The sequence below is a fragment of the Sander lucioperca genome, chromosome 15 (assembly GCF_008315115.2).
Source record: "Sander lucioperca isolate FBNREF2018 chromosome 15, SLUC_FBN_1.2, whole genome shotgun sequence".
In the NCBI taxonomy this organism is placed as follows: Eukaryota; Metazoa; Chordata; class Actinopteri; order Perciformes; family Percidae; genus Sander; species Sander lucioperca.
The window spans coordinates 507,369-519,139 of NC_050187.1; the positions used below are offsets into that span (position 1 = coordinate 507,369).

The 11,771-nt window shown below is 40.2% G+C and overlaps 1 protein-coding gene across 2 annotated transcripts; it reads right to left on the reverse strand.

Annotated features, from left to right (window-relative positions):
• Positions 1-1,405: 1,405 nt before the first annotated feature.
• On the reverse strand, positions 1,406-9,518 carry yipf4 (Yip1 domain family, member 4). Of its 2 annotated transcripts, XR_004895206.1 has the most exons (7): positions 9,240-9,518; positions 7,782-7,935; positions 6,754-6,925; positions 5,387-5,464; positions 5,186-5,299; positions 3,425-3,708; positions 1,406-1,837 (listed from the first exon to the last, which is right to left on the reverse strand). XR_004895206.1 is itself a non-coding variant. In XM_031299976.2 (6 exons), exons 1-6 carry the CDS (start codon positions 9,295-9,297, stop codon positions 3,571-3,573), a joined length of 714 nt encoding a protein of 237 aa, XP_031155836.1. In that variant the 5' UTR covers positions 9,298-9,518; the 3' UTR covers positions 3,403-3,570. The 2 variants fall into 2 exon arrangements, 1 of the variants encoding a protein (XP_031155836.1); XM_031299976.2 differs by lacking the exon at positions 1,406-1,837 and having other exon boundaries at positions 3,403-3,708.
• Between the last annotated feature and the right edge of the window lie 2,253 nt (positions 9,519-11,771).

The following is an 11,771-nucleotide window of genomic DNA, read 5'->3' on the forward strand; positions in this document are numbered from 1 at the left end:
TTTAACGAACACAACTCGGAGTGAGTTAAGTTGATCTGCAGGGTCCCCTTAGGGATGCGCGAGTCCTTTCTCCACTGCTCTATATTCTCTGTCCTAATGACTGTCACAGCTGTTGCGACAACAGATTGATTTTAAAGATTACGGATGACTCTGTCACAGCCAGTCTCCTCCACGCTGGTGAAAACAGCCATGGTCCTGTTGTTGATGAGTTCGTACAGTGGTGTGACAAAAATGAAGGACATGAGTTTTGATTTCAGGCACAAGTCCTCAACCCCTGAGAGTAGTCTCATCAAGAGACAGGTGAGTCTCTGTTGATAACTACAAGTACCTGGGGATTTTCACGGATGACAAGCTGAATTTTAATTATTACACTGAGATTCTGTGTAAGAAGGGTCAGCAACGTTTGTTCTGCCTCCGGAACTTATCTCAGTTTCATGTTTTACAGATGTTATATAGCATCTGAACTTTTTTTTAATCTGTTGGTACGGGAACCTCAGCATCATTTTACTATTACATATTACATCATATTACTTTACAATTAAGAGCAGAACTGCTGTAGACTGTTACTGTCTCTGTTCATGATGTAGACATGTCTATTATCCTGATTCAGGGCAGACGCAGATGTACATACACAGCGTAGTACATACACAGCGCAGTATACACAGCGTACTAAATAGACAGCGTACTAAATAGACAGCGTAGTACATACACAGGGTAGTGACAGTCTCTAGGACCGGCACTGAGCAGTCAGCAGCTGCTTTCCTGCAGCGCGCACTCTCTACTTCTTTTACAGCCCTGTCGTCATGTTTTTCTGTCACAAATGCAACCGTTGCCTCGTTGCATAGAACGCCGCGGCTTGCTGGTCTGCTGTGCGGGATTTGATGATCATCCCATGGGCTGCGCCGGGATCACAGTAGCCCAGCGATCAGGGTTACAACACGTTTATCTACTACAATTAACAATGTTAACTTTAGATGTCCTCTCCCCAGACATCAAAGGTTTCAGTCCCTGCCACCAAGACGCTCCTCCATCCCATCATGGAAAGGGAAACTTCAATCTGGCACTTTTAAAACATTTAGGCTATTAAAAGCTTCTTTCTTTCCACATTTTTATTTACAGCATTAGATGTTGATATTTATATCATAATAGGCCGTATATTAACTTATTGGGAGAAAACAGGTAGTTCTATGTCAAATCAGACATTGAGCACCCTCATATAGCCCAAATGGCACGGTCCTCGTTTCATAACCCTCTGTGAAGATTTGACTGGGAGATTTGTCTCCTTATTAAGCATCGAACATCGACTATTCGGGGTCACACCTACGGCATTGTTTAATATATTAGAGCGACCAGCTGCGTTCAGTGTATATAATGTAAAGAAAATCAGGAATTAGGAAATACCAGATGATACTTACGTACTGTAATTATTAATCAAATGATTATATTCCTGTATTGAATGGCTGAAACAGGACAAGGCACCTTATTTAGTAGACAATGCTTTAGATCACGCTAACTGCTGCTGAAATACATCAATAAAAAAAAAAAAAAATCAGGTCTGAAAAATGAAAAGCAGAAATGGACACTTGTCATCATACATTACAGTGCATAACTAAAGAACATTATGCTCAACAATCTCTTTGTGGTGCTGTCTCTTCCTTCAGCATCAACTTATACACCACAAATATTTGGCACCACAATCTTCAGTGGGATGAAGGGTAAAAACTAAATCATTAAATTAATATACAACCCTGTGAATATTTCCTGCTGTGTAAGCTTTAAAAGCATATGCATTTATTGACCAAAGACATAAAGGGACACAACTATATACATTGATATACAGTGGTATGAAAACGTGTTTGCCCCCCTTCCTGATTTCTTATATTATTTAAGTTTGTCACACTTAAATGTTTCAGATCAAACAAATTTAAATAATAGTCAAAGTTAACACAAGTAAAGACAAAATGCAGTTTTTAAATAAAGGTTGTTATTATTAAGGGAAAACAAAATCCAACCCTACATGGCCCTGTGTGAAAAAGTGATTGCTCCCTAAACCTACTAACCGGCTGGGCCACCCTTAGCAGCACCAATCAAGCGTTTGTGATAACTTGCCATGAGTCCTTTACAGCACTGTGGAGGAATATTAGCCCACTCACCATTGCAGAATTGTTGTCATTCAGTGACATTGGAGGTTTTTCAAGCATGAACTGCCTTGTTAAGGTCATGCCACAGCATCTCAATAGGATTCAGGTCAGGACTTTGACTAGGCCACTCCAAACTCTTCATTTTGTTTTTCTTCAGCCATTCAGAGGTGGACTTGCAGGTGTGTTTCGGATCATTGTCCTGCTGCAGAACCCAAGTTCGCTTCAGCTTGAGGTCACGAAGAGATGGCCGGACATTCTCCTTCAGGATTTTTTGGTAGACCGCAGAATTCATGGTTCCATTTATCACAGCAAGTCTTCCAGGTCCTGAAGCAGCAAAACAGGCCCAGACCATCACACTACCACCACATTTTACTGTTGGTATCAAGTTCTTTTTCTGAAATGCGGTGTTACTTTTACACTAGATGTAATGGGTCACACACCTTCCAAAAAGTTCAACTTTTGTCTCGTCAGTCCACAGAGTATTTTCCCAAAAGTCTTGGGGATGATCAAGATGTTTTCTGGCAAAAATGAGACGAGCCTTAATGTTCTTTTTGCTCAGCAGTGGATTTCGTCTTGGAACTCTGCCATGCACGCCATTTCTGCCCAGTCTCTTTCTTATGGTGGAGTCATGAACACTGACCTTAACTGAGGCAAGTGAGGCCTGCAGTTCTTTGGATGTTGTTGTGGGGTCTTTTGTGACCTCTTGGATGAGTCGTTGCTGCGCTCTTGGGGTCATTTTGGTCGGCCGGCCACTCCCGGGAAGGTTCACCACTGTTCCATGTTTTCGCCATTTGTGGATAATGGCTCTCACTGTGATTCGCTGGAGTCCCAAAGCTTTAGAAATGGCTTTATAACCTTTTCCAGGCTGATAGATCTCAATTACTTTCTTTCTCATTTGTTCCCAAATTTCTTTGGCTCTCAGCATGATGTCTAGCTTTTGAGGATCTTTTGGGCTACTTCACTTTGTCAGGCAGGTCCTATTTAAGTGATTTCTTGATTGAGAACAGGTGTGGCAGTAATCAGGCCTGGGTGTGGCTAGAGTGGGATAAACCACAGTTAACGGGGGGGGGGGGGGGGACACTTTTTCACACAGGGCCATGTAGGTTTGGGTTTTTTTTTCCTTAATAATAAAAACCTTCATTTAATAACTGTATTTTGTGTTTACTTGTGTTATCTTTGTCTTATATTTAAATGTGTTTGATGATCTGAAACATTTAGGTGTGACAAACATGCAAAAAATAAGAAATCAGGAAGGGAGGGAAACACTTTTTCACACCACTGTATATTCCCAAAATCCGCACCATCTACAATTTAATAGTTAAAAAAGAAATAAACACCTTTAAAAAATATGTTTCAATAGTTTGACTTCCCCCCCCCCATGCCCCAGGGTCAATGTCCATGAAAAGGTCCAGAGTTCCCACTCCTCCAATCACACACCAGTATACAACGACAGGAAGTAGATATACAAAAGGAAAATGGGATATATGAGAAGGGGCTTCTTGGTTTTGAATTCATCTCCGACGAGCAGCGAAGCAGCACTGTAAGCAGCCCAGAAGACTCCAAACAGCTGGAAGATCACAACACACAACAAAGTATCAGTTCATTTCTTCATCAATATTTCTGACATAACTCAGATTACTTAAGTAGCATGGAGGAGGTTGTTGCCAACAGTATTCAACATCTCCCACCATATACTGTACAGGCTTTTCAGGTGACATTTGTCCTCGCATTCAAAGAATTCAGACTTTACTTTTTTCACATTTTGTTATGTTGCAGCTTTAAAGGCCTTTACACACCAGAGGCCTCAAGTATAAAGGTTGCGTACGCTGGTTTTCAGGCACACGGTGTGATGTATAAAAACTAACTTTCCGTGAGAATGTGCAGCTGTCTCTGTAACGTGGCCAATTCTAACTGAAAAGTGCTGAAACTCACCAAATATTACAAAATCAAGTTTCCACTCCAGTTACTGTCATGGACCTATGACGCTGTCTATGAAAAGAAAAACAATCATATCCGCTAGTATACCATAAAAGTCTGATCATTTATGTGGATAATGTTTCACATCAAAAGGCCAAAACCCAAACAGGAAATGCTATTAACTGTTACTTAATAACTTCTGTTACACATAAGGATGTCAAATGAATGAAAAATGGACTTAACACAAACAGTCACCCTCTGTATATAGCTACTGTATATTGTGCACCCCACGGCTTATTTCCCACAGATAAATATTTTACAGAGATAAAGCCACGTAATTCTTTTTTCTTTGTTGTTATCTTTCACAAAGTCCTACAGGCTGAGTAACCTGTCGGTACGGCAGAGGTTATATGTATTATTCATAATGTTACATTATGATATATTAATTATATTGTAGATCATTAAACAACACATTTTTATTCATCTACACATAACTTAGACAAAGTTATAATCTTTATGGAAGGGTATATGTTTGTTTCATTTCTATTGTTAATGGGGTCTGGAAAGTAGTAAAACCAAAAACCCCCCCCCCCCCCTTCTGTTCAGCGGCCGTAGCCGACAAATGGTGACTGTGACCTGGGTACAGACGGCCACAAAGTCAGCATCTTTTTAGTGGCTGTTGCAGTAACGTTTAGCTGATAAAAGGTGGCTGTCAGCCGGGTACAGAGCTCCGTCGACATAGCAGCATCTAGCTAACATTAACATTGTTTTGATGTTGGGTATTACATAGGGCTCCTTTAAGAAAAAGATGACAGTTCACAAACAGTAATGGGCGGAGCTTCCGGTTCAGCAAAGTGAAATGGTAGTCGACAATCCACTAATGGGAGACGTCACAGTGCTGCTCCGTTACTGTTACAGTCTGTGATCATGATGCTGCAGGTGTGGTGGATTTTACACAGGAAACAAGGTAGAGGACGTGTTTTCATTGTTGACTACAATGCCTTCACAGTGGGACTTCATCCTCCATCCTAGCGACTGTTATCACACACATCTATCCATTTAAAGTTGAATTCTCACACAACATGAAAAATAAAAGACTGGTTGTTTATGTTTGGTCTTTGACTCACTTTGATTAATGTAGAAACCACCTCAAAGCCTCCGATCACTAGGAGCAGAGGGGCTATAACGATGAGAGGAAGAAGAGAATATCCGATCACTCCAAGAACCTGGCCGAAGGAAACCTGCCCAAAACAACAACGGGAGTCCATGAGAACAGGTTCCAGTCATTTCTGACAGGACTCGGACTGGCTGCAGTCAGCTGAGCTTACCTCGCCACCAAGAACACGAGCCAGCAGGAAGATGGTTGTTGATCCAAAGATCCAGATGGTGATGATCCAAGATACAACCTGCAAAGTAAAAGCAGCTTAGCATCAACACCGAAAACCGAGAAGTTACAATTCAGTGACATCCATATCATACACAAAATCAACCATATGTACTATAGAACAGGTCCGCAGCTCTTGAAGCTGCTGATTTCTAAATTTAAGTGCATAAACATGTGAGCATTTATTGGTTTCTGCTGAATTGTATTCCAGACTGAGTGACGTAAAGGCCTGAGACACCATAACCCTTTTCCACTGCAGGAACTTAACCCTAACATATTTAGGGCTGCGTATCATTTGAACGTTCTCCACACAGATTCTAATATGGATAATTTATTTTGATATTTTGTGAGAATGAAAACCTCAGAGGCTAATTAGTAGACCAACTATGTATGTTAAAATTCAGTTGTGTGTAATTGGCTATTACTTTAAAGCTGTTTCTCAAATGGGGGTACGCGTACCACTAGGGGTACTTTAGAGTACTGCAGTGGGTACATTACGATTTTTTTTAAATGTTAATTGTAAAAATATCAGTCATGCATAATTCCTAAAATAAATTATACACTAGAATAATGAATAAGTCTACTGATTCCAAACAGCTGAACTGTAGCATTTAAGTGTTTTTCTGTTATGTATTTGTGTTCAGTAAAAAATGTTCTGTGCTGGTCAAGGGGTACTTAGATGACAATATATTTCAAAGGGGGTACATTATTGAAAAACGTTCCAGAACCATTGCTGTAAAGCACTCAGTGTTTTTAATAGTGGGTAGGGTGGGACTGGTCAAGCAGATGTTTTGCTGCACCACAACAAGGACAATTACAACAAACACAACAACTCCATGTAAGTCTGTGGGGAAAAGTATTTTTGGGCCAGAAGGCATCACGTGATGGGCCCGAATTTGTAGTTCTGCTGTTTAGCCACTACGTTCACTTTGCTTCAAAGCTTGCCGCACTTCCTGGGGGCGTGGTTACGGGTGGTTAAGTTCCTGCAGTGGAAACAGGGCCACGTTCAGCCCGACAAAAAGCAGCAACACTTTTTAAAAACTGAAACAGGGTTGTGTTGAACAGCCTGTTGCGTGCGCTCTGCCTTCTTATTACCACGAGTTTACAGACACGTCTCTGCTGATTGGTTATCACCTGGGACACAGCCAATAAACCAGAGACACACCTACCAAACCAGAGAAAACACAACTCAAAGCCCGTTTCACACCGTGTCACGCCCTTCCCGAGGGAACATGTCGTTCAACCAGGAAACCGTAGCAAAATTGTGCACACCCGTTTAGAGATTGAACGTGCCCCAGGTGTCCTGCTCACCCTGAACTGTCCATAGATGGAGATCATGGAGAAGAGCAGCACCACGGCTAGAGGGCCCCAGAAGTCCGGGTTGTCTCGGACCACCTGCCGGTTATAACCCAGGGACGGCATGGGCATCAGCACACAGCGAATCTTGTAATAGATGTCCTTCAGGTCGATGTCCAGCTCCTCCCTTCTCACACAGACACGACAACAATATGACAGGAAGACCATAGATTCAATCAAAAGATTACAAAAGTAAAATATAAAACAGAAACAAGTAGGCGTACACTAACGGGGCTGATGTTGGTCTTTTTATTGACATCAGATCTGGCTCTGCCATAGGGCGGCACGATATCAGCAAAATATGCCATAACGTTGTTGAAGTTCGTGATAACAATATTACTTGCGATAAATAAACAGATATTGAAGTGTACTCAGTTCCGCATTTCTTTTACTTTCAGTATTCTGCTAAAATACAACAAATTGCTTTTGAATTTAAAACAAATCAAAAGGAAATTATTTCCAACATTATTTTATTGAACAAATTGAACATTGAATTGAATATAAAAGACATGACATGAAAAAATGACAATTACATTTTAAAGTGCAGTTTTCTACTGATTTTCTTTCAACTAAGACAAAAGTGTCTTTCGCAATATGTCGCAGCCTTTCGCGATGTGTTTAATGCGCCAGTTTATATTGTGATATAAATAATAATAAAATAAAAAAATACATATATTGTGCAGCCCAACTCCAGCCCTTTTTGGATTCTGCTGCTGATTAGGATGTGGCATAAAGTGAAATATGCACTGCAAAGGTACCTTAGAGATGCATGATCAATGTGAATGTGCTGAGGTTGTTCCTGTTTCTGTGTAGAAATTCTGTAGCTGCCACTAAAGAATTGTGTGAGTGGATACAGCCAGATTCACCAAACACTGCCCACTGGCTAAGAACACATATTTGACAAAAGACGTGCCTTTTTTGACAAAAAGATAAATCTGCTATTATCAAGGCATACGTTTAAAAGTGATGCAACATGTACTTACAGAAGAGGCTTGCTCTCTTCAGTGTCATCCTCGTCCACCTCCAGCAGCCAGCCGTAGCCTCGCTGCCTCAGGAAGGTGGTGGCATATGGATCTTTACCGCCCTCACCGCCCATGTTCAGCTTAATATCCGGGGCACTGATGGTGCCGCTGAGCTCTGTGGAAAACACGGTAGTTTGCACAGTTAAGTGTTTGATCATAGACTGGTGTGGCACAGGAAATACACAGTACCAGAATTTATGACAAAAAAATACTACAGAGACAGTATTAATGTTCAGGGTTTCCCCCAGAAAAGTTGTTCAGCCCGGAGGTAAGTCCCTTTTTTTTTGGGAGGGCCCGGCTGGGGCCAGTCACAGACTGATGGCAGCATTGATGTAGAGCCCAATAGTTTCTGTGAAAACAGAATCATGTACAGAATTGCAAAAATTCTGAATTACGGTATCTGTAGTTTGGTGGGGGGGGGGGCAACCTAGGACCGGTTGGCCACCAGGCTTGAGAAACACTGGGGAAACCTTTTGGTTAAAAGATACTATTGGTGGGTAGTTTTCAGTATTTCTCCTATAGACTAAATTAATGATCAACAAATCCAGGAATTCATCTGTTTAATAATAAAAGCAAGCGCTAGTTGAAGTGCAAACTGTGAACACACACACTGCACAATCCTGGCAGACAAAGGTCCGTCCTTATTTCATTGGTCGGGACTCCTCTGCCAGTGAAGCCTTACCTCACATATCCATCTACATATGTGCACAGTGTACATAATTCATATATTATGATTATGCCCAATGCACAGTTACTTCTGTTTGATATTCAGCTTCTAGTACTTGTGTACTTGATTTGCACTGATGTACATTATCTCACAGTATATTACTATCATTGCACATCTATATTCAGTACATATTAAGATTAAATATTTCCTATCTTTAGTCTCAAATCTTAGCACATAGTATTCGATTTGATGCTTAATTTATTCTGCTTTAGTTATTGTATATAATGTGGCATTTTAATTGTAGCCTACTCTTTTCTACTGCCTGTAGTGGAAAGGTTGTGGTAACCAGCGTCAACAATAATGTAACTATTGTGCTTCGTCATTGAGCTAATGATTTTAATTTGAATTATTTTAATGGCCTCGTAATCTGGACAATAAGCAATATCAAATAAAGCGTTTGTTAGCTACGTTCATGAACGACACGTATCAGTACTGAAATTAGTTAGCAAAGCTATGCGATAGCTTGTACATTTAAATGGGTGGAGTTAGGTTGCTACTTCGAATAGCACGGAGTCGGGCCACACGTCACGTTAAGTAGCTACTCTGTCCACACTGAATGCATTGGTACCTGGCTAGACAACTAAAACAAAACACGTAAGCTAGTAGGTGGTTGGCCATGTTGCGGCCTGCTAGCTGTGGAGCTCTGATGGCAGTAGCAGTAGCAGTAGCCTATCTGACGGCAGTTAGCCTACCTTCAGCCTCAGTCGAAGAGACGAACGTGAAATCTACGTTGGTGGGAGAGAACTGCATGGTGAATGTTATATTACTGCCACGCGCCTCAGGTGCACAGATTTGACATTGAAATAATAAGCGGTCAGTGGAATATGCCGAGAAGCGTCAATAACGCTGTCATTGATCACAGCTCATCGGCCAAGCTAAACTATCGCATCTTGTTTTCGTTCACTTCTGCTGCGGTGGAAAGCCGGAAGTGCAGAGGAAGCTGGGAAATGAGACACGTCTAATGATGCATTCAGGTCATGACATAAAGCTGGGATATAGGAGTTCTTACTAAAAAAATACAGCCGGGGACGGTTTAACAGAGAATCTTTGATACAGCTCAACTGTAGTATAGGCTATTTATTCATGTAAAAATGAAATTAATCTAATTTTCACAACTAATTCATTGTATTAATTAAAAGTAATTAAGTAATTTTTATTGCGAACAATTTAATACGAGATTAGATAGATGGTGTTGAACACAGCTGATTGGGATACATTTAAAGACATTTTTGATATGCAAGAAGTGTATGTAAATTCAGAAGTAGATCAGTTGAATTATTCTGTGAAGCACTTCAGGTGCTGTGAGACATTCATTTCCAAGGAAGACAGGTAAGAAGAAGAAGGTATACTTTAATAAGGTTAGTTAGAGTTTTAAAAGAAGATTATACCATGGTGGACAACAACAAAATGCAGTTAAGTCTCAAAATAAAGCCTGTGTTAGTGTGTCAAAACCATGGACTGTATATATACATTATATGTATGTACATAGTCAAAACTCAATTTTTGGGTCAAATGCAAGGAAACAATTAAAATGCAAAGGTGGTTTTGGAGTAAATTAGGCTGTGTAGACTAATTGATACACTATGGGGATAATTAGAATAAAAAATGGGATTAAAAGTGACTATGGATATCCAATCTTAGTTAATGGTGTCAGTACAGAAGAGGAAGCTGAGCTGCTTGCACCAACATGTGTTAAAGTTCATAGGTAGGCCTAATGTATGTGAGACAGGAAAAAGGTAGAGGAGCTTTAATAGCTGAGATGAAAGATTATTGCAAAATGAAGAAACATTATTAAATATATCTTCCACAAAGGCAAGACTGAATCATGCTCTTGGAAAAACAAGCATGTCTTCAACAGGTAAAGACCAAATTTGTAAAGATGATAAATAATCTTAGTGAGTCATCTAAAGACATCTTACTTCAACTGTACAGTGAGGGGAAAAGTAGTACCAATCTGTAAGCATTGCTTTAACATCCCATGTCTGTACATTTATGGGGAAAATGATTGATATATTTGTCATATTATATAGAAATGAAAGGACATGTATCCAAATATTAGAGTGGATTCAGAAGAGGTAGAAATACAATGGACCAAACTTTATGTCTAAAATAGGAAATAAGAAGAGAGCATCTTGGGATAAGATCACATCGGCCTCAATGCCAGATTGAGCTAGGGGTGTAAAGTGGGGGGGGGGGCACTTGCCTAGTTCCTTCTCTTCTACTTCCTGCACCCTTGCTCGGATCACTTTCCAACTCATTTATTTTGATCTCAACTACACACCTGTAAAGTTTAGTAACTGCATCGTACACGGTTGCAACGCTATCGACGAGACAATATGTTTTGTAGAAGATAGTGCAATAAGGAAAAGATGAAGTGATGTGGACTCAATTGTATAAAAGTTAAAATGGAAGAAATGCTGCTAGAATAAAGGAAGTATAGCCTAGATAATTCAACACAAGTCGCCTTGCTAGGAAAAGGAGAAGAAGCAAACTAAAAGTGTTGGAGTTACAAGCATCAGAACTAGTAATATCTCAAATAAACATTTGTCCAGATTCCTTTTACTCACACCTAACACACCAGGCCGTTTACAGTAAGTCTGCTAGAATCGTCTTGGGCGGCGTGGAGCTCCAGACACAGCATGCACCGCACGCCGGCCTTTCTCTTTCATCTTAAAGAGTTTGGGCTAAGCCTCGGCCTTGTGATTTGGAAACCATTGTCTGCTTATTGGACTCCTTGTACAATAAAGAAACACCTTTTTCTGTCTGAAACCACCGTTGTTGAGTCGTCTTTGGGTCCTTCATCATAAGACAATTCAACTGATTTTTGACTCAAAGAATGCACATGTGGGAATTAGTCTATATATATCTCAGAATTTAATGTTAATATATCACAGACTGGCTGATAAAGTGTCAATATTTTCAGCACAAATCATTGCAATCATGTTTGGCTACAGCCACCAAAACACTCCTTTGCTCAGATTCGGCAGGAGCTCTCAAAGGTTTTGTCATCAACGGTCATAGAAGATCTCATAAGAGAAGCAGAAATTGCCAAAGAAGGCTCAACTAACAATAACGTGCTAAAAGTAGCTTATGGTGGGAAGAGAGAAAAGAAATTAGTGTTATTGAGTACTGTTTAAGTATCTTAGACAATGTAATATGATTAAGAAGCTATGAGTTAAGTTATTTATTGTTGGGGTATTATGAGTGTATTTGGGATATTGTAA

Coding starts and splice junctions, on each gene's coding strand:
- yipf4 (XM_031299976.2), bottom strand. CDS start 9,297: ATGCAGTTCTCTCCCACCAACGTAGATTTCACGTTCGTCTCTTCGACT. Junction 7,936..9,239: donor CTCTTCGACTGAGGCTGAAG/GTAGGCTAACTG, acceptor TGTTTTCCACAG/AGCTCAGCGGCACCATCAGT. Junction 3,709..5,185: donor TGGTTTCTACATTAATCAAA/GTGAGTCAAAGA, acceptor GTGATCTTCCAG/CTGTTTGGAGTCTTCTGGGC.